Source organism: Cnephaeus nilssonii, assembly GCF_951640355.1.
Source record: "Cnephaeus nilssonii genome assembly, chromosome: 6".
Lineage (NCBI taxonomy): Eukaryota > Metazoa > Chordata > Mammalia > Chiroptera > Vespertilionidae > Cnephaeus > Cnephaeus nilssonii.
In genome coordinates this window covers 53,429,780-53,449,664 of record NC_137077.1, presented here as the reverse complement: position 1 = coordinate 53,449,664, position 19,885 = coordinate 53,429,780, and the positions used below count along the sequence as shown (strand labels likewise).

Here is a 19,885-nt window from a genome sequence, read left to right as displayed (position 1 = left end):
GTAAAAGTACAAAGCAGAAGTAAGTTTTTTGAAGATTTAAGTTTTAAAAGTTCTACTCTAATTTGTTGAAATGTCTGATAAGTGTGGGACCAGTCAATTATTTCCAGGCTAATAAATTTACGTTGTATAACATTCTTACTCTTCTCCTTCAAGGGCATCCGTTTCCGTGGCTACAGTATCCCTGAGTGTCAGAAACTGCTGCCCAAGGCTAAGGGTGGGGAAGAACCCCTGCCGGAGGGCTTATTTTGGCTGCTGGTAACTGGGAAAGTCCCAACAGAGGAACAGGTAAAGCAGAAGGACATTGGCCTTTCTCATTCCCCTCCTTTGCCTTTCTCTAATTTCTAACACTTAATCCTGATCTGGCTGTTGGTGGTAGTTTATAAAGAATTACAGTGAATTGGAGGAATCAGAGCAGAGTTCTGCTGTATAAGTGGATTGGGTTGAATTTGCTTATTTTCTTACTCAAATGTCACTTTTTCTCTTCTTTTTCTTTGCCTTGTTTGAGTGATGTATCCTTTTCCACAGGTGTCGTGGCTCTCAAAAGAGTGGGCAAAGAGGGCGGCTCTGCCTTCCCATGTGGTCACCATGCTGGACAACTTTCCCAACAATCTACACCCCATGTCTCAGCTCAGTGCAGCCATTACAGCCCTCAATAGTGAAAGCAACTTTGCCCGAGCATATGCAGAGGGTATCAGCCGAACCAAGTACTGGGAGGTAGGAAATTTTGGTGCAGTGATTGGTGTGTGATGGGGATTCAGAGAATAGAATGTGAAGGGAAAAAAACAAATAGAATCTTTAAGAAAATTTACTCCTGAGTTATGCCAGAAACATATTTCACCATTTTTTATTGTGGCTTACTTTTTATCTTTGGGTATATGGAGCATGCTTTCTGTCACCAAAGTTGTTTGTTTAGGGTGGTATAGATGTCAAAAAGAAATTATAATTCTGTAAAACCCTGTTGAAATATGTACACAGGGCTCTTGGAACATTGAAAAGGATGTAACTTTGTCCACACCGAGGTTATGTGTTTGGATCTCCAGTCAGGGCACATAAAAGAATCAACCAGCCTGGCCAGTGTGGCTCAGTTGTTGAGCACATGAACCAGGAGGTCATGGTTCAAATCCCCATCAGGGCATGTGCCTGGGTTGCTGACTCAATCCCCCAATAGAGGACATGCAGAAGGCAGCCAATCAATGATTCTCACATTTTTTACATTTTTTTTTTAAATTAATGATTTCAGAGAGGAAGGGAGAGGGATAGAAACATCAATGATGAGAGGGAATCATCGATCGGCTGCCTCCTGCACACCCCCTACTAGGGATCAAGCCTGCAACCCAGGCATGTGCTCTTGACTAGAATCAAACCTGGGACCCTTCAGTCCACGGGCCGGCGCTCTTTCCATTGAGCCACACCAGCCAGGGCTCTCTCTCATCATTGATATTTCTCTCTTCCCCCTCTCCCTTCCTCTCTGAAATAAAAAGTTTTTTAAAATAAAAATAAAAACATTAAAATATTTTTTAAAAATTGAATCAACTAATAATGCATAGATAAGTAGATCAACAAATTGATGTTTCTCTTTCACTTCCTCTCTCAAATCAATTTTTTAATTTTTTTTTTTTTTTAAGAAAGAAAAGGATGTGATTTAACTACAGAGTCCCTGAGGAAGATTTCATAGTGTAGTCTCACATTAAATCCAAATGGTCCCATGTCCTCCTCTTCAAATAAGGAGAATCTTGAGAATGGCAACTCTAGAGTCTGGGAGGACTAATGCCAATCAGCCACAGTTCTGAACTAGCCCACTCAAGATACCTATCAGGAGTGGGAGGGTAGTTAGTATCCCAGAAGTAAGATCCAGGATTCTGAGCTTTATTTTCTGAAAATTAAATATGTGTACTCTGTAGTTGTAGTAGGAGAAGACTATTGTGCCTGTCCCAATACAGAGTACCTAATTTCCTTCCATCCTCTTTCCAGTACCCCTGTACTCATCAACCTGGGTAAAGTACAAGATTTCTGGTTCAGTTTACAGGAGCACATCTCATTTTCTTTTGTTTCTTAGAGACAGGTAATGTAGGAACACAAGAGTTCCCTTTTGCAAAACAGGTATACGAAATGATTTTGATAATAAGATGCCAACCACCAAGTGGTTCTGAAAGTTTACTATGATGCAAGGCACAGAATGGTCTGTGGGCCATACCGTGGTCTACTAGTCTGATGAAATCCCCTTGGGATTTTGTCAAATCCTGCTTCATTTGGTTGGTCAATATTTATTTGATGCCAACTGTGTATAGAGAATTATGTTTGCTGTTGGGGGAAGGAGGGAGGGAGAGTTTGCAATTGATATTAGTCTGTTTGGCATTGAGGAGGAGGAGGGTATTGGAATGGCACAGAATATACAATTCACAAGCACTTAAAGCATTCATAGAGCTGCACATCCGTAAATTCAGAAAGCGGTATAACCTGGATATATTGCTTTTCATTTCCCCCTTTATTTTTATTAAATTTATTGGGGTAATGTTGGTTAATAAAATTATATAGGTTTCAGGTATATAATTCTACAAATACATCATCTGTATATTGTATTGTTTGTTTACCACCCCAAGTCAAGTCTCCTTCCTCATTTTCTTTTTTTAGATGCTATTCAAAATGCTCTTCAGGTGATTGTTATCTGTGTGGGTCACCATAACACAAAAGGTTAAGTCAAGACATTTCCTTAGCCAGCTTGGCTCAGTGGATAGAGCGTCGGCCTTCAGACTGAATGGTCCCAGGTTCAGTTCTGGTCAAAGGCATGTGCCAGGTTGGGGCATGCAGGGGGCAGCCAATCGATTATTCTCTCTCATTAATGTTTCTGTCTCTCTCCCTCTCCCTTTGCCTCTGAAATCAATAAATGTATATACATATTTTTTAAAGCTTAAAAAAAAAAAAGACCTACAGTTCTTCTGTCTTAAAACTCATCTTTTAGAAATTTACCACCCATAAGTGAGTTTCTGTTTGATTGTCATGAGGAGAGGAGAAAACAGCTTCTTCATACTTTTTAATGGATGCCTACAAGACACTCCCCAGGCATCCAAACATGCTGCGGTGCCTCACACTGTCCTTTGTTGAATCACTAAAATGTGCTCCTGTGCTTGCTATTGCCTCCATTTCAGCATGGCCATTGATGTGATTGTTCTACCACCATCTATTTGTGAGTTGTCATCTAAGTGTGGCTCTCTCGTAGTAAACATGCATGTCAGGACTTTGCCGATCTTCTGGAGAGTACAAGTTATAACTGATGAATTTGTCAGCCTTAGGATGTGTGTCTAATAAGTTCACACTACACAAAAATTAGCACTGGGTTTTGGTGCTTTAGTTTAGTGGTGCTTGATGCTCTTTTTGCTGCTACATCTTGTATCTTTTTTAAAAATATATTTTTATTGATTTCAAAGAAGAAGGGCACATCTTGTAACTCTTACTAGTTAGTAAAGGTCAGACATGCTATTTCAGGTCAGTTTTCTGTTTTGGTTAATTTAACCATGGACTGTTTAAGAAGAATTACATTATAGCATTCAGCTGGTTATTTCTGTTTAAAAATTTATATTAAGTTTATATGTGATCTGAGTCTTTATTAGGATCATCAGTTCATCTTGTTTTTTTAACATATATCTCAAGAGAATGATCTGCCCTAGCTGGTTTGGCTCAGTGGATAGAGCGTTGGCCTGTGGACTGGAGGGTCCTGGGTTCGATTCTGGTCAGGAGCACATGCCTGAGTTATGGGCTCAATCCCCAATTAGGGAGCGTGTAGGAGGCAGCCAATCAATGATTCCCTCTCATCATTGATGTTTCTATCTCTCTTTTCCTCTCCCTTCTTCTCTGAAATCAATAAAAATATTTTTTTAAAAAGAATGATCTGCTGCTGAAACCGGTTTGGCTCAGTGGATAGAATGTTGGCCTGCGGACTCAAGGGTCCCAGGTTCGATTCCGGTCAAGGGCATGTACCTTGGTTGCGGGCACATCCCCAGTAGTGGGTGTGCAAGAGGCAGCTGATCGATGTTTCTCTCTCATCGATGTTTCTAACTCTCTATCCCTCTCTCTTCCTCTCTGTAAAAAATCAATAAAATATATTTAAAAATAAATAAATAAATAAAATAAAACAGGAGTTCTCAATTGGCTTTACATTAAAAAAAAAAAAAAAGAATGATCTGCCTCCAACATTTTTCCATCACAGTTCATATGACTTTAGATAGTGTAACCTCTTGAGTTGAAAGAGTTAGGACTCTTTCTATTTGGCTTAACTTCACTCAAGATCAGGAGATTGCTATGATGCAACCCAGATGTTTAATTGTGAAGTAGCCTTAAGTAAAGTTTGAGTAAAATTTGGGAAGTAGCTGGCAGATCAAGTTTTGTTTATAATACCACCTTTTGTAAGGCCTATAACAGTACATGTAGGTTTTGAAGCTGTTTATAATCAAGGCATCCTAACACCTAACAGCTCTTGAAAACACACCAAATATACTTAAGTGCTTTATATTCATCATCCAATGTAATCCTCAGCACAACCCTATGAGGTAGATATTGTCTTCCCATTTTACTGACTGGGAAATCTGAGGGTTAGAAAGATTAAGTAGAGAGAAGATTCAAATTTGAGTTTGCTCTACTCTGAACTCTCTTCACTATTAATACTAGCTTTTTTTCTTCTGTGTCTTCTTAATGATTGATAGTTAAGTATTTGGCCAGAATTTTACTAGCATTAGAGATGGTGGCTCTCGATGACAGTTACGGTCAATTTTGTTACCTTTATTCAAGACAGTTGTGATAGTGGTGTGTTTTAACATCTTTTTTTCCAAGGCTTTGTAGATAATGAGTTGGTACAAGCTAAAATAGCACTCCAATCTTATTAAAGAATGAATAAGCAAGAGTTCTCTGCCAGATTTTTGTATTGTTGTTGTTTTGTTTTTGTTTTTTTAACTTCTCTTTAACTGTACAGCATTGACCACTACAAAAAGGATAAGGATCCCACACTGTTATACCTGGTCTGATACTTTATGCTTTATAAACTTCATCCTCACTGGTAGAAGTTGAAACAATCTCATTTTTGTGGTATCTTCATGATGTGGTCATTCATACATTCCAAATGATTTTGAAAGTTAGTATATACTTCACAGATACCAGTTTGCCTGGCCTGAGATCCTGTTCTTGTCATTCTGCTAGTGAATCTAGTCCCTTAGAACTGCCTATCCTTGAGCAGGCTTTGGAAGTAACCTACTTCCTTGGGGGATGTCAATCTGCAAAGAGGTATAGTTAATAGTATGATTAACATGTAAGGAATCTGAGAACTTACAGAGTGTTAACTAAGTATTTCTTACTTAAAATAGCCTTTAGCCCGGCCAGTGTGGCTCAGTGGTAGAGTGTCAGCCTGTGGACTGAAGGGTCCTAGGTTCGGTTCTCAGTCAGGGCACATACCTGAGTTGCAGGCTCAATCCCCAGTGTGGGGCATGCAGGAGGCAGCCAATCAGCGATTCTGTCTCATCATTGATGTTTCTGTCTCTCTCCCCCTTCCTCTCTGAAATCAATAAAAATATATATTTTTTTAAAAAATAGCTTTTATTTTGGCAGTATTCTCACTGAATTCTGGTGGCATTGACAAAATTCACTGAATGAGTATAGATGACTTCATAGTGATTAATTTATTTAGGCTAGTTATTATCAGTTTTACTTAGTTCCAACAGAACTACTGAAACTTCATGACTTTTTTTTTTTTAATATATTTTATTGATTTTTTACAGAGAGGAAGAGAGAGGGACAGAGAGTTAGAAACATCGATGAGAGAGAAACATCGATGAGCTGCCTCTTGCACACCCCCTACAGGGGATGTGCCCACAATCAAGGTACATGCCCCTAACCGGAATCGAACCTGGGACCCTTGAGTCCGCAGGCCGACGCTCTATCCACTGAGCCAAACCGGTTTCGGCATGACTTTTTTTTTTAATATGTTTTTATTGATTTCTAGGGAGAGGAAGAGAGAGAATTAGAGAGATAGAAACATTGCTGAGAGAGAAACATTATCGATAGGCTGCCTCTTACACTCCCCATACTGGGGATCGAGCCCACAACCCAGGCATGTGCCCTGACCAGGAATCAAACCAGTGACCTCTTGGTTCCTGGGTCAGTGCTCAACCATTGAGCCACTAGTCAGGCCTTCATGACTTCTTGTAGGAGCTTTTAACCAGTTAGCTGGATGGGATAGCACTATGTAATATCAATCAGCAAGTATTTACTCCATGCTTTCTATGTATGTGAAATTGTGGATAAAAGCAGCTGGTTAGAGCATCGTCTGATAAACCAAAGTTGTGGTTTGATCACTGGTAAGGTTACATACAAGAATCAACCAATGAATGCATAAATAAAAACAAATCGATGTTTCTCTCCCTCAAGTCAATCAATACATTTTTATATTTTTTAAAAAAAAACAACTAAAACCCTGTCCCTTCCCTAAAGGAACTTAAAATCCCTTTGAGAAAATAAAATTGAGCCCTAAAAATTGAGCAAGCTCTTAACATCACAAAAAGAGAGGCAACCAGATATGTTTCTCTTAACAAATGAACACAACAAAATTATCCAGTAGTCTTGCTTTAAAAAAATTGAACCTGAATCTGCTCCAGCCTCTAGATCTAACTTTCAGTTTGTAGGAAATACAGTTGACAGGGAAACATCACAGGGGTATAGCCAGCAAACTCTGGGGGAAATTCTACAGAAGAAATTATCTGATTTCCCACAAATAAAGAGAAACTTGGGCCCAGCCGGTGTAGCTCAGTGGTTGAACATTGATCTATGAACCAGGAGGTCATGGTTTGATTCCTGGGCAGGGCACATGTGTGGGTTGCAGGCTCGATCCCCTGATCGGTGATTCTCTCTCATCATTAATGTTTCTATCTCGCTCCCCCTCTCCCTTCCTCTCTGAAATCAATAAAAAAAATATTTTTAAAAAGAGAGAGAGAGAGAGACTTGGGTTGGTAAACACACAATACAGTGTACAGATGATGTGTTGTGGATTTGTGCGCCTGAAACCTGTATAATTTTGTTAACCAGTGTCAACCCAATAAATTCAATAAAAAGTGAAAATAAAGGAGAGCGTAAGAGGGAACTTAAATTGAATACTGAGAAGATATTTAGTGATAGGACATATTAAATTTTTTTCAGTAGGATAATGGTTTTGTGATTTGGGTTTATGAAGGATCTTTATCTTTTAGATATACATGCTTAAATATTTACTTATTGAAATACATATATGATGTCTGATATTTAACTCAAAATAATTTGAGAAGTGAGAGGGGGAAGTATGGTATAGGTCCGTTGTTGGCAAACTGCGGCTCGCGAGCCACATACGGCTCTTTGGCCTCTTAAGTGTGGCTCTTGCACAAAATACCACGGCCTGGGCGAGTCTATTTTGAAGAAGTGGCATTAGAAGAAGTTTAAGTTTAAAAATTTTGGCTCTCAAAAGAAATTTCAATCGTTGTACTGTTGATATTTGGCTCTGTTGACTAATGAGTTTGCCAACCACTGGTATAGGTGAAACAAAAGTGGCCATGAGTTAATTGTTTAAGCTAGATGATGCTTGTTAGCTACATGGGTAATCTTGCATAAGTTACTCAACCTGGCCAAGCCCTAATTTCCTTATTTGTAAAATGAGGGATATGTTACCTTACAGGATTACTGTAAGAAAATAAAAAAGTGAAAATAACATACCTAGCACAGTACCTGCTATAGTAAGTGCTTAAAAACTGGAAGCCTTGCCCTGGCCAGTGTGGCTCAGTTGGTTGGATGTCATCCTGTGCACCAGGAGGTTGCCAGTTCGATTCCCAGTCAAGGGCACATGCCTGGGTTGTATGGGTTTGAGGCACTTTTGGGAGGTAAATAATCAATGTTTCTCTCTCACATTGATGTTTCTCTCTCTCTCTCTCTCTCTCTCTCACTCTCGCTCTCTCGCTCTCTCTCTCTCCTTCCTCCCCCTTCCACTCTAAAATCAAGAAAAACTAAAAAATTTTTTTAAAGAAACCTATATCCCTCACTACAAAGACAAACCGTGTAGCTAGCCTATTGATATGCTTAGAGATAAGGTCCCCCCTCCCAAAGAGAAACAACTTTCTATGAGAAGATTGCTGAATTGCAACAAAAAGTTCAACACTGCCTTTCAAAAACAACCAATTAAACTATACAGCACCTGTCCCTGGTTTCACTTTCCATGATTTCAGTTAACCATGGTCCCAAAATACTAAGTGGAAAATTCCAGAAAATCAACAATTCATAAGTTTTTTTTAAAATATATTTTATTGATTTATTACAGTGAGGAAGAGAGAGGGATAGAGAGTTAGAAACATCGATGAGAGAGAAACATCGATCAGCTGCCTCTTGCACACCCCCTACTGGGGATGTGCCCGCAACCAAGGTACATGCCCTTGACCGGAATCAAACCTGGGACCTTTCAGTCTGCAGGCCGACGCTCTATCCACTGAGCCAAACCGGTTTCAGCAACAATTCATAAGTTTTAAAGGTCGCATTATCCTGCTGCATCCATTGGGATGTGAATCTTCCCTTTGTCCAGTGTATGAATCTACATTGTTAGTCACTTAACTGAGTTATCAGATCCACAGTCGAAATATCACAGTAATCTTCATTTTACTTAATAATGGTCCCAAAACATAAAGAGTAGTGATGCTGGCAATTTGGATATTCTAAACAGAAGCTATAACGTACTTCGTTTAAGTGAGAAGGTGAGTATGGCACAATAAAATATTTTGAGAGACAGACCACATTCACATAACTTTTATTACAGTATATTATTATAATTGTTTTATTATTATTAATCTCTTACTGTCACTAATTTATAAATTAAATTCATAGGTATGTATATATAGGGGGGAAAACATAGTATACATAGGGCTGGATTCCAGTAGGGGGCACGCAGGAGGCAGCCAATCATGTTGTGCCTTCAGTGTTTCTCTTCTCTCCTTTCCCTCTCCCTTCCTCTCTCTCTAAAAATAATAAACTATTCTTTAAAACAAAAACAAAGAAAGGAAGCCTGTGCTATTAACTAACAGTTGAATACCAATGTTTGACCCTTGGCATATATGGTGAGTTTTCTTTGAAAGAGGGAACATAAATTATTAAAACCTAGTTTTTGCCCTAGCTGGTTTGGCTCAGTGGATAGAGCATCAGCCTGTGGACTAAAGGGTCTCTGGTTCGATTCAGGTCAAGGGTACATGCCCAGGTTGCAGGCTCCATCCCCAGAAGGGGAGGTAGCTGATCAATGCTTCTCTCTCATTATTGATGTTTCTATCTCTCTCTCCCTCTCCCTTCCTCTCTGAAATTAATAAAAATATATTTAAAAGATAAAATCTAGTTTCTTAGCACATTAATTGAGGGCAAAGTCATAGAGGGAAAGAACATGATTAAATATATATGGGTTCACAATATGACTGGCATTTAACTGAATGCTCTGAGCTTCAGTTCCCTCATCTGTAAAATGGAGGTCATTATATACATGGTAGAATTGTAAAAATTGGGAATAATGTTTTAATGTAGCAGTTGCCAACCTTTTGGACCTCACGGGCCACTGGTGGGTGACTGCTGTTTTAACGTGTCTAGAGTAGTATGAGTAAATAATCCAGTGCAGTGCCTGGGTCATAGTTGCTCAGTTAAATGGTTGTTGTTGTTATACTCCGTACATAACCACTCAGTGTGTAACCATCAACCCAGACAGCCTGGTCCTGGGCTATATGGAGGACAAATAGCATTCCTGCCTAATTCTTTGTTGATAATTTTTTTTTTCTTCTCCATTTTCCTCTTCTCCCCTTCAGTTGATTTACGAAGATTGTATGGATCTGATCGCAAAGCTACCTTGTGTTGCTGCAAAGATCTACCGGAATTTGTACCGGGAGGGCAGCAGTATTGGGGCCATTGACTCTAAGCTGGACTGGTCCCACAATTTCACCAACATGTTAGGCTATACTGATGCTCAGTTTACTGAGCTCATGCGCTTGTACCTCACCATTCACAGGTGAGCTAGACCCAGCAACCATAGCGTGGATTGGTGGGAAATGTCAAGAAAAGCTCCTTAAAAGTCTCCTCATCTGGGAATAGGCAATAGGCAGCATGGTGATGGGAAAATGGTATAAGGGACGATACAAGGCAAGAAAGAGATCTAGTAAAGAAGGTTAAGAGGTACAGGGAAATTATAATCACATCAAGAACAAGGTAGTGCTTCTAGCTGAGAAAGGCACTAGCTGCTCACATTAGGTTTTTCTCTAGCTTTCCAGGAGCTCCCTCTTCTGGCCATTGCTTGTTAAAGCTGGCGTGAGAGCCAGCGAGCTTGGCACCCAGGCTTCATCAACCAGTAAACAAAGGCGGGTAATGAGCTTGGGACATCTTTTACAAGAGCTTATGAATAACTGACTGACTGGCTGGCTACAGGCTGGTGTACGCCCATGACTAGGCTAGTATATGACAAATAAGAGAACAACAAGGTCTGTGTTTCCATAATCTGACCCTTTTTTCCCTTTCTTGGCCTTGACTCTCCTTTCCTATTTCTCCACAGTGACCATGAAGGTGGCAATGTAAGTGCCCATACCAGCCACTTAGTTGGCAGTGCCCTTTCAGATCCCTACCTGTCCTTTGCAGCAGCTATGAATGGGCTGGCAGGGCCCCTACATGGACTGGCAAATCAGGTAAAACTATTCCTGTTCCATGTTTTTCTTCATCCCATGCTTTTGTTTCTGATCTTAGCGTTCTCCTTGGCATATGTATTAACACTCTTATTCCCCTTATCGATAGGAAGTGCTTGTCTGGCTGACAAATCTTCAGAAGGAAGTTGGCAAAGATGTGTCAGATGAGAAGTTACGAGACTACATCTGGAACACACTCAACTCAGGGCGGGTAAGCATGAGAAGTGGTCCTTAGAGAAGGACCCCCCCGCCCCATTAGTCTATCCTGAAGAATTTAGAAAAGACAAGAATTCCCACCAGAGAATATAACTGGCTTTTCTCCCCCTCACTCTTTATAGGTTGTCCCAGGCTATGGCCATGCAGTACTGAGAAAGACTGATCCACGATATACGTGTCAGCGAGAGTTTGCTCTGAAACACCTGCCTAATGACCCCATGTTTAAGCTGGTTGCTCAACTGTACAAGATTGTGCCCAATGTCCTCTTAGAGCAGGGCAAGGCCAAGAACCCTTGGCCCAATGTAGATGCTCACAGCGGGGTACTGCTCCAGGTGAGTCCTCTCTTCCCTGCTTCCCCTTTAGTTTGCACCAAACACTACTGTTCTCTGCCTTGCACACAATCAGTTCCCTAGTCAGAGCAGGGACTCGTATCTTTCCTTACCTTTTTTACCAAGTTGCCTATGGTTGGGGAGGTGTGGGCAGGCGGAAAGGATGCCCTCTTTTCAGAATCACAATTGCTATACTTTTCCCAGTATCATTTCTATTTAAGGCTGACTGGGTTAAGGTTTCTATAATCCTGGATTTGTAAATGCCACTACCTCTGGGCCTTTAACAAAACACTTTTCTCTTCTCCCTTACAGTACTATGGCATGACGGAGATGAACTACTACACAGTGCTGTTTGGGGTGTCACGAGCATTGGGTGTACTGGCACAGCTCATCTGGAGCCGAGCCCTAGGCTTCCCTCTAGAGAGGCCCAAGTCCATGAGCACGGATGGTCTGATGAAGTTTGTGGACACTAAGTCAGGGTAAAACATTTGGAGATGGGGGAAACTAACTACCAGAAGTGAGGGAGCTTAAAAAAAAGTATACTTTTGTTTCAGGGGGCTTGTAAAGACTTAAGATTAAGTTGTATCTGAGGCACTGGTAATAAGTTTGAAGTTAAAATGTAAATTAAGGCTTTAAAAAATGAAAAGTGACCCCTCTTTCCCTAACCAGCTCCTTTCCCCTGATTAGTATGAGTTGCCCATCAACTGTAGGATGACCAGAACTAATGCATGTGGTATGGGTTAGATCTGGCCCCCACACCATCTCTATAGAGTGAGAATCTGGCTCCTCTTTCCCTGGGTCAAAGCTGATTGCAGAGAATCTGCAGTTACTTGTTCTGCCCAGTCCTCAGTAGGCGAGCAAACCAGGACTCTGCCCCTTGTTTCCATAGGAATCATGTTGGATTATCAGCTGTACTAAGCCCCGTTGTCCTCTCCCATGTGCCCAGACACTTCCTGGCAAAACCTATTGGTTAGCTGGACATGCTTTGGGTAATTTTTTTTTTTTTAACACTACCAGGTGACCATAAAGGCCATGACCATAAAGCCCATGGCATTTGTTGTTACTGGTACCCAGTGTTTGTTTATTTCTTTTTAAAATTATCCCATAAAAATTAAGATCTGGGAGTGTTCTATTCTCCACTACTTGAATACCTCCTTTGAGATTTTCTGTATGTGCTGCACCTCCAGCGGAGGGTGCTCTGGACCTTCCCCTCTTTATCCCTCCCTATAGAGACCTTTCTGCGGATTATAGAAACCAGTCTGATACAGGGTCTTGCCCAGTCATTTGGCTTTATCAGTGCTTAAAATGAACTGAGTTTTTTAGCCATTACCCTCTGACCTCTCCCTTATTTTAGTATGCTGTGGGCCATAGACTAGGGATATAGGAATGACCAGCATGATATCTTCATGGTCTTGATCCCAGGGATACTAGCACCTTTCTCTGAGCAGGAAAATGACTTTTGGACATGGTCTCCGTTGAATACCAGGTCCTAGGGCTGAGGGCATTCAAAGAATGGTAAGCTTCCTCCTCATCCCTTGCCACAAGGAAGTATCCCTTATTTATCAAGGTCCTTACCTGCCTGCCCCTCCCTAAGAGCTCACAGTATAGTGTTGGTTTTAGAAGCCCCATCTGCACAGGTTTTCAGTGACTCAGAATGCTCTACTGCCTTTTCTTTAAGAAAGGATTGAAATACACTCCTGCTGTGCCTCCTTACTCCCTCACAACTCCTGCCTGTGTTTGTGTGGATCCCTAATCCCCAGAACCACGCTGTTCAGATGGACACACTGTCTATAAACCCCTGGGTAACTTGTCAAGTCATGATGCAGACTTCAGGTTGTTCTGTATAAAATGCAAAATAAATGTTTTTATTAACAATGCTTGAGCCTGCTATTATTTAAGTCCTGGAAGAATGTATTATGAGGTAAGAAATCTGGCTGGCAAGATCCTGGACTTAAATGGGTCATAGGTTATCATGTACTCCTCTTTATTTTTAGGTAGGTTTGACATTTCTTTATCCTAATCTGAAGACAGGCTCCCTATGAGATTTCCAAAGGAGATTTCTGTCCTTTCTCAAGGTTAGAAGTCCTTGACCTTTAGCCGCCATCCTTCCTAATTTTGTTGTAAGGTAGAACACTCAAGGACTATAGCCGAGACAAAGTTGATTGCAGAGAGTCCGTCACAACTGCTGATGTGACGAATTCAAGGACACTGGTCCAGCCCACTAGGTGAAAGGAACAAACTATGCCAGGACAAATAGGAATGGGACAGCTAGCTCAGGGTGTGAACCACAGGAGTGCTCTGGTACTTCACGGAATACCTATTCTTCTTTGCAGCCTCCCATAAAAGAGGTGGTCCTCTTTGAGGCATCAGTCATATGGGAGGTCTGAGACCAGATCGTTCTATCCTGAGACTCCTGCTGCAACTGACCTTCTGAAAAAGTCTATTAATAGGCAAGGGAGTGGGTACTAGGTCCTGGCTTGTAGAATGTACTACTATAGTTAGCAAGGACACTGTGTTCAAGAGGCCTTGCACCTTCACTCCCCTAGGAAGGAAGCCATGACTTTCTTCTACTCTGCTATATCTATATTATTCTCTCAAGAAACAATACCAAAAAGCCAAGCCCTGGCAAGGTAGCTTAGTTGGTTAGAGTGTTGTCCCAATATGCCAAAGTTGCAGGTTCGATCTCCGGTCAAGGGCACATACAGGAAACAACCAATGAATGCATAAATGGGTGTAGTAACAAATCAATGTCTGTCTCTCTCAAGTCAATAAATAATTTAAAAAGCCAAATTCACATTGTCACAATTAATTTATTGAAATTTTATAAAAACTCAGGCCAAGTGGAAGAATACGGTACATCCCAAGAGTATAACTCTGTTCAGTGCTTTTTTTTTTTTTTTTCCTCACCCCGTGGCACTGATGATAAGAAAGCCCCCGGCTCTCCACTAGCATGGAAATATTCTTAGAAGTGAGGTGATGTGATTTTAAGCTGTGGCCAGAGCTCTAGCATGCCCTGAGGCATTTCAAGCAAGCAAAAGTAATTGACCATCCAGTTCCTCTGTGTAGAGGAAAAAGCTCAATTTATTCAATCCTTAAGAAAAGTTGCTATTTTCCCTGGTCAGACACTAAGGTACCTTGACAGGGCTCAGGGATAACCACACAGTCCTAATTATAATGTGAGAAGGCTGCAGGCATCAGGCTTATAGGGCTCTCAAGATGAGCCTGACCATTTCTTAGCATGTGTCCCTTCCATACCCCCTGCCTTTTCTTTCCCCCAGCATTTCCAGCCAGCTTAGAGCCCACTTTCTGGAGAACTGAGAGGGAAAACAGTATTATAAACACAGACTCTTAACTCAGATTGGAGCAGGAGTCTATTGAAATAAATAAAAGGATTGGGTGGAGAGGGAGAGTAAAGGAGAAGCTAAGGAACAATCTTTTGCCTCAACTGTGGTGCACCTCATGGAACATCAGTTCACGGGGTATGGCTGTTTCTGGACCAAACTTGGTGGCTGCCCGGCGCTCGAAGGCAGCAACATTCTTTTTGACAACCTCATCAAAAAACATGGAGGCCAGCTGGGAGTGCAGCAGAGAACGAAATTCAAAGGAAATCTGGGAATGGGTAAGAGACAGAAACTTCAAGATCATGTTGGATAGTCCCTGGCCAAATGCAAGGATACTTAGTATTCAGTGCCTTTTCTTCCCCTCCCCCACCAGTCCCTTAGAGCCCCGCAAATGCCCTAACTTAGGACTGAGCACAATGTTCCAAGTTTGATAAAAGGTCAGATCTGTGGGAAGTGTCATTGACTTGGGAAGTCCCAAGTGCTAGCTATGCATAAAGAGTAACTGTCATGCCCAGCCGGCGTAGCTCAGTGGTTGAGCATCAACTTAGGAACCAGGAGGTCACAGTTCAATTCCCGTTCAGGGCATATGTCCAGATTGTAGGCTCCATCCCGTGGGGCATGCAGGAAGTGGCCAATCAATGATTCTCTCTCATCACTGATGTTTCTATCTCTCTCCCCCACTTCCTTTCTCTCTGAAATCAATAAAAATATATTTAAAAGAAAAAAAAAGAATAACTGTCATGTAGCCCTGGCCAGGTAGCTCAATTGGTTAGAGCACTATCCCAATATGCCAAGGTTGCAGGTTCAATCTCCACCTGGTCAAGGCACATACAAGCAATCAATGAATGCATACATAAGTGGAACAACAAATAGGTGTCTCTCTCCAAAAAAAAGTTTTTAAAAAATAACTGTCACAGTACCTCAGCTCTGGCCCCATACCCAGTTGTATCCCTGTGTCATACAGGCTCCTGACTCACCGAAAAGTCCACAGTGCAAGTTCGGGGGTAGGCAGGAATACCAGGACTGAATCGCCAAATGGTCTCTAAATGATTGAAGAGCTTGCCATCAGTGCAAACAGCCTAGAAGAGGGCAGTCAGGTAGTTAAACATCATACAATGGAATAAAATCTATAATAAGTATAGGAGACTATAAGAAGGAATTGAAAGTCATTTTCCTTCTAATATTGGGGAAGCATTTGAGACATGGCGATACAATTATTACAAGAAAGGCCAAAATAGCCCTTGAATGTAAAAATGCTAGAGAACACAAAAAACTTCCTGATCAATCTGTCCCAGACAGACCTCACCTTGACCATGTGAGGTTTGACCGTGGAAACAGCAGAGGTATAACGTTCCATGACAGGTGGAAAGCCAACCTCCAACTGGGCCTTCAGGTGACCTTTACGGCTGGATACCACCAAAGACTTCTTACACCATGGCACAAACTCGCAGTACTCCTGGACATTGGAAACCACCTCGAACATCTCCTGCATGGAGTACCTAGGGAAAGGAATCAGAGGCCAAGGAACTGCCCGCTGGTTCAGGCTTCTCCTTGCCCGAGGTGCACTCCCCCCAGTACCTTTGCCCACTAACCATGCACGTTCAGGAACTAGAGATCCCAAATACGCCTGAATGAATGACCTCCCAAAAGCAAGTGTACACATTTTCATGATGTTAATGTTACCTTATGTTAGGACTCAAATCCCAGCTCTACAACTTAATGTAGCCCTAGATACATTATCTGTGCTTCAGCTTTCTCACCTGCAAATCATAGGTAATAACAGTACCTAATTCATAGGTTTGTTGAAAGGATCAAGTGAGAAAAATCTATGTAAAACACCTAAGCAGCCTTACTGCTAGCAGTAGCAAGTGCTCGGTAAGTGTTAGCTATTTTATATTGTGCTCAGAATACATAAACTCAGGTAGGCAGAGAAATAATACCCTATTGTCTTAGGATACTGTCCAATTCTAGGGACAGTTCACATAATGTACATGCAGGGCAATCAAGAAGAAGGGTGGGGGGAATTAAGGTTGGGAGGCTGGCAGGAGAGGATAAAGGATCAGAGATGGACAGGGGATGAATCTTGCTACCCTGACATTCTAACCGGGACACAGTTACTTGTTTGGAGGGGAAGGGAATGTGGAGGGATGCTGGACAGGGGAGGATGCTCACCCCATGATCCTACGCTCGGAGTAAGCCTTTCTCTTGTTGGTGAAGGAGGCGGCAAAGCCCATGAAGGAACGGCTGGGAGGTAAGCCACCCTCCGCCGCCAAGACTTGGGCAGTCCTGGGTAAGAGGAGGCTGCAGGAAATCAGAAATCTAAGCCCGAAAGGAAAGGAGAGACAAACGTCAGGTTTCTTTTGTGTTCAACCATTCCCAGGGGAGGGGGAAGAGGGCACATCCCAGAGGAAGGTCGTCCGGTCAACTTTTCCCTCAGCACCTGCTGCAGCCCGCCAGGCTCCCTGGCCAGACAGTCACGAGTGCAAAAGGTCGAGGGCGGCCGAGGACAGTGCCGCGGGAGGAGCCGGGCGAGAGCAGGGTGCGCGCGGACTGCCAGTCGCCTCTGGCTGCGGGCTATGCTACTGCGGAAAGCTGCGAAACTTCCCGGGCGCCCGGGCTCCGCCAAGCCCGTGGCTGCCAGGGCGTCCGCGCGCACAGACTCCGCGAGGGGCAAGAACTGGTTGGGGCACCCACCCCGGGGCACTTCCCCTCCTGAATAACTTGCAAATGTGCTCCCCAAAGCTGCACCCGGGACCCCAGGGTGTGGCCGCTGCCTCCCCGCGCCGCGCCAGCATCCCTGCGCTGCAGTGCTCCACCGCGGAGCTTCGGGGTCCTGAGCGACCCCCTCTCCTCCCGCGCGGCCGCCCGCGCCTCCCTCTCACCTCATTGGTCCCGGAGGTCGCGGAGGGCCCGGGGGCGGGGCCGGGCGCGCGCCCGGGCGGAGCGGGAGGCCGCAGCAGCGCTGGGCCGCCGCGCGCGTCCCGACCGGGAGCCGCCGCGCGCCCGCCGAGGCCATGCGCGCGACCCTCCCTAGCCCTCGGCTCGGACAGCCGCGGCGCCCTCCTCACTCCGGAGGGAGCGGACGCCCGGCAGGCTCAGGGAGCGCGGGGGTGGCGCCGGGCAGCGGCTCCTCTCGCCTTGCTCCCGCCCGGGCAGCGGGGTGAGCTAGAACTGAAGCCGCGACCGCTGCTCCCGCAGCTCCCTGTACCCTCACGTCACGCGGTTGCCATGGCTCGGGACGGGAGAGGGAGGAAGCACGGAGACAACGCGGCTTGTCGGGAGATGTAGTCCCACACCTCGGGCCAGAAGGCGCCCGAGTGTGCGTGAGACGCGGCGGACACGGTCCCGTGGTGCGAGGTGGTGCGCGCGCCTGGGCCGGTCTGCAGTCACCCCCCCGACACGGAAGCACCACGATGACTTCGTGGGCGTGTCCACAGCACACACCTACACCTGTGGATCTCGTAGAGCCTTTATCATGTGCCACCTTGCGTATAGGTGGTTCCATACATTCTATTCACCCTTGTAGTCGCTCCAGTCCTTAGGACTGTGCTTAACTAAAACCTCTGAGAAAGGAAATGAATGCTCCAAGCTCCGGGCAAAGTGTTCACACAGCTTTCTCCTTTAATACTTATTCAAAGAAGTCGGGGTGGAAAGAATCAGACTTACTTCTGGGGAGAGAACCATCCTCTGTCTGGAAAAATATGCATGTGATGAAAAGTGAGACCTCCTGGGCAGGAGGAATTCGGGCCACGAAGTGTCACTGTACGGCTTTCCATCGTGATACAACGGGGGAGATGCTCACGACAGAAGTGGGAAGAGCACCCGGCTGGCGGGGCTCAGTGGTTGAACCTCAGCCGGGAGGTCACGGTTCCATTCCCTGTCAGGGCACATGCCCAGGGTCGCGGGCTCCATCCCCAGTGTGGGATTTGCAGGAGGCAGCCAATTGATGATTCTCTCTCTCATCATTGATGTTTCTATCTCTCTCTCTCCCTCTCTCTTCTCTCTGAAATCAATAAAAATATATTTTTTTAAAATAAAAAGAATAGCGGTGCCTGCTCTGGCCGGTGTTAAGTGGTTAGAGCGTGGGCCCCGAGCACCAAAGGGAGGGTGGTGAGTTTGATTCCCAGCCTAGCCAGGGCGAGTGCGGGAAGCAATCACCTCTCTCTCTCTCTCTCTCTCTCTCTCTCTCTCTCTCTCTCTCTCTCTTCCCCTTTCTCTTTCTCTCTCTCTCTCCCCTCCCTTTCCTCCCTTCCACTCTCTAAAAAACAATGGGGAAAAATATCCTCGCCCTAGCCGGTTTGGCTCAATGGATAGAGCGTCAGCCTGCGGACTGAAGAGTCCCAGGTTCGATTCAGGCCAAGGTTGGGAGGCTGGCAGGAGAAAGGTTGAGGCAGGAGAAATGCCTTGGTTGCGGGCTCGGTCCCCAGTAGGGGGCGTGCAGGATGTAGCGCATCAATGATTCTCTCTCATTGATGTTTCTCTCTCTCTCTCTCCCTCTTCCTTCTTCTCTAAAATCAATAAAATATATTAAAATAAAATATCCTCGGGTGAGGATTAACAACAAAAAAATAATGGTGGCGCCTGCTGTTACAAGTAAAGATATTTATACTACTACGTTGCAAGCCCCTCCTCTGCTTTCTTTCTAAATCTTTAGTCAAGCTCTTCACATTCAGGAAAGCTTTATATGAGTATTATGTGGGTGGGGTGAGGTGGGGGAGCAGGTAAAATAATTAAAGGCTGTGTTGCCTTTTAGATCTAATTTGTGTGGAAAGAGAAATCTTGCCCAGAAACAGAGGCCTGGAAACAGATTTAAACCTCCAACTCGCCCCCCCCCCCCCCACACACACACACACACACTCCTTGAGATTGACATTTATTTTGGGTTTTCCACGGAATCTGGACTGATTTCAAGTTTGAGCCCATTTTATATGGAGTTCATTGAGCAGGACTCCTCTCTTTGAACCCTGGCTTAGTTAACATTTTGTAAGGAAGGTGTTTGAATCCATATTTTATATGTATATCTAAAGCCCCAAGTTTGGGAGTGATCTCATTTCTTTTTCTTTGCTAACATATCTTCTTTTTTCCCTTGTTACCTCCACCCTAACCAGCAGATACAGTACCTCCTTCCAGTTCAGAGATGGTATTCTGGAGTCACACTCTGTGGGCATGTGAGTCTTTCCGTTGTAGGCGGTGGGAATGGCACCAGGTGTCTGACCAATGGGGTCAGACCAAACCTGGGTTCAGCAACCTCAGTACTTGGGTTCTGGCTAGGAAAGGATTCAGGATCCAGACCCAAACTGTA

The 19,885-nt window shown here is 43.9% G+C and overlaps 2 protein-coding genes across 2 annotated transcripts in view; one reads left to right on the top strand and one right to left on the bottom strand.

Moving 5' to 3' along the window:
• Nucleotides 1-13,119, top strand: part of CS (citrate synthase) — a 34,588-nt gene extending 21,469 nt beyond the window's left edge. Inside the window, exons 5-11 of the mRNA XM_079774735.1 lie at nucleotides 154-285; nucleotides 526-714; nucleotides 9,834-10,033; nucleotides 10,571-10,700; nucleotides 10,807-10,908; nucleotides 11,036-11,245; nucleotides 11,555-13,119. Of these exons, the coding sequence (XP_079630861.1) occupies nucleotides 154-285; nucleotides 526-714; nucleotides 9,834-10,033; nucleotides 10,571-10,700; nucleotides 10,807-10,908; nucleotides 11,036-11,245; nucleotides 11,555-11,725 (1,134 nt within the window). The 3' untranslated portion in view covers nucleotides 11,726-13,119. The remainder of the gene's footprint in view (nucleotides 1-153; nucleotides 286-525; nucleotides 715-9,833; nucleotides 10,034-10,570; nucleotides 10,701-10,806; nucleotides 10,909-11,035; nucleotides 11,246-11,554) is intronic.
• A 913-nt stretch (nucleotides 13,120-14,032) lies between these two features.
• Nucleotides 14,033-17,907, bottom strand: COQ10A (coenzyme Q10A). The gene is made up of 5 exons (XM_079774736.1): nucleotides 17,466-17,907; nucleotides 16,756-16,902; nucleotides 15,890-16,082; nucleotides 15,561-15,662; nucleotides 14,033-14,851 (listed from the first exon to the last, which is right to left on the bottom strand). Exons 1-5 carry the CDS (start codon nucleotides 17,597-17,599, stop codon nucleotides 14,684-14,686), a joined length of 744 nt encoding a protein of 247 aa, XP_079630862.1. The 5' UTR covers nucleotides 17,600-17,907; the 3' UTR covers nucleotides 14,033-14,683.
• Nucleotides 17,908-19,885: the final 1,978 nt, after the last annotated feature.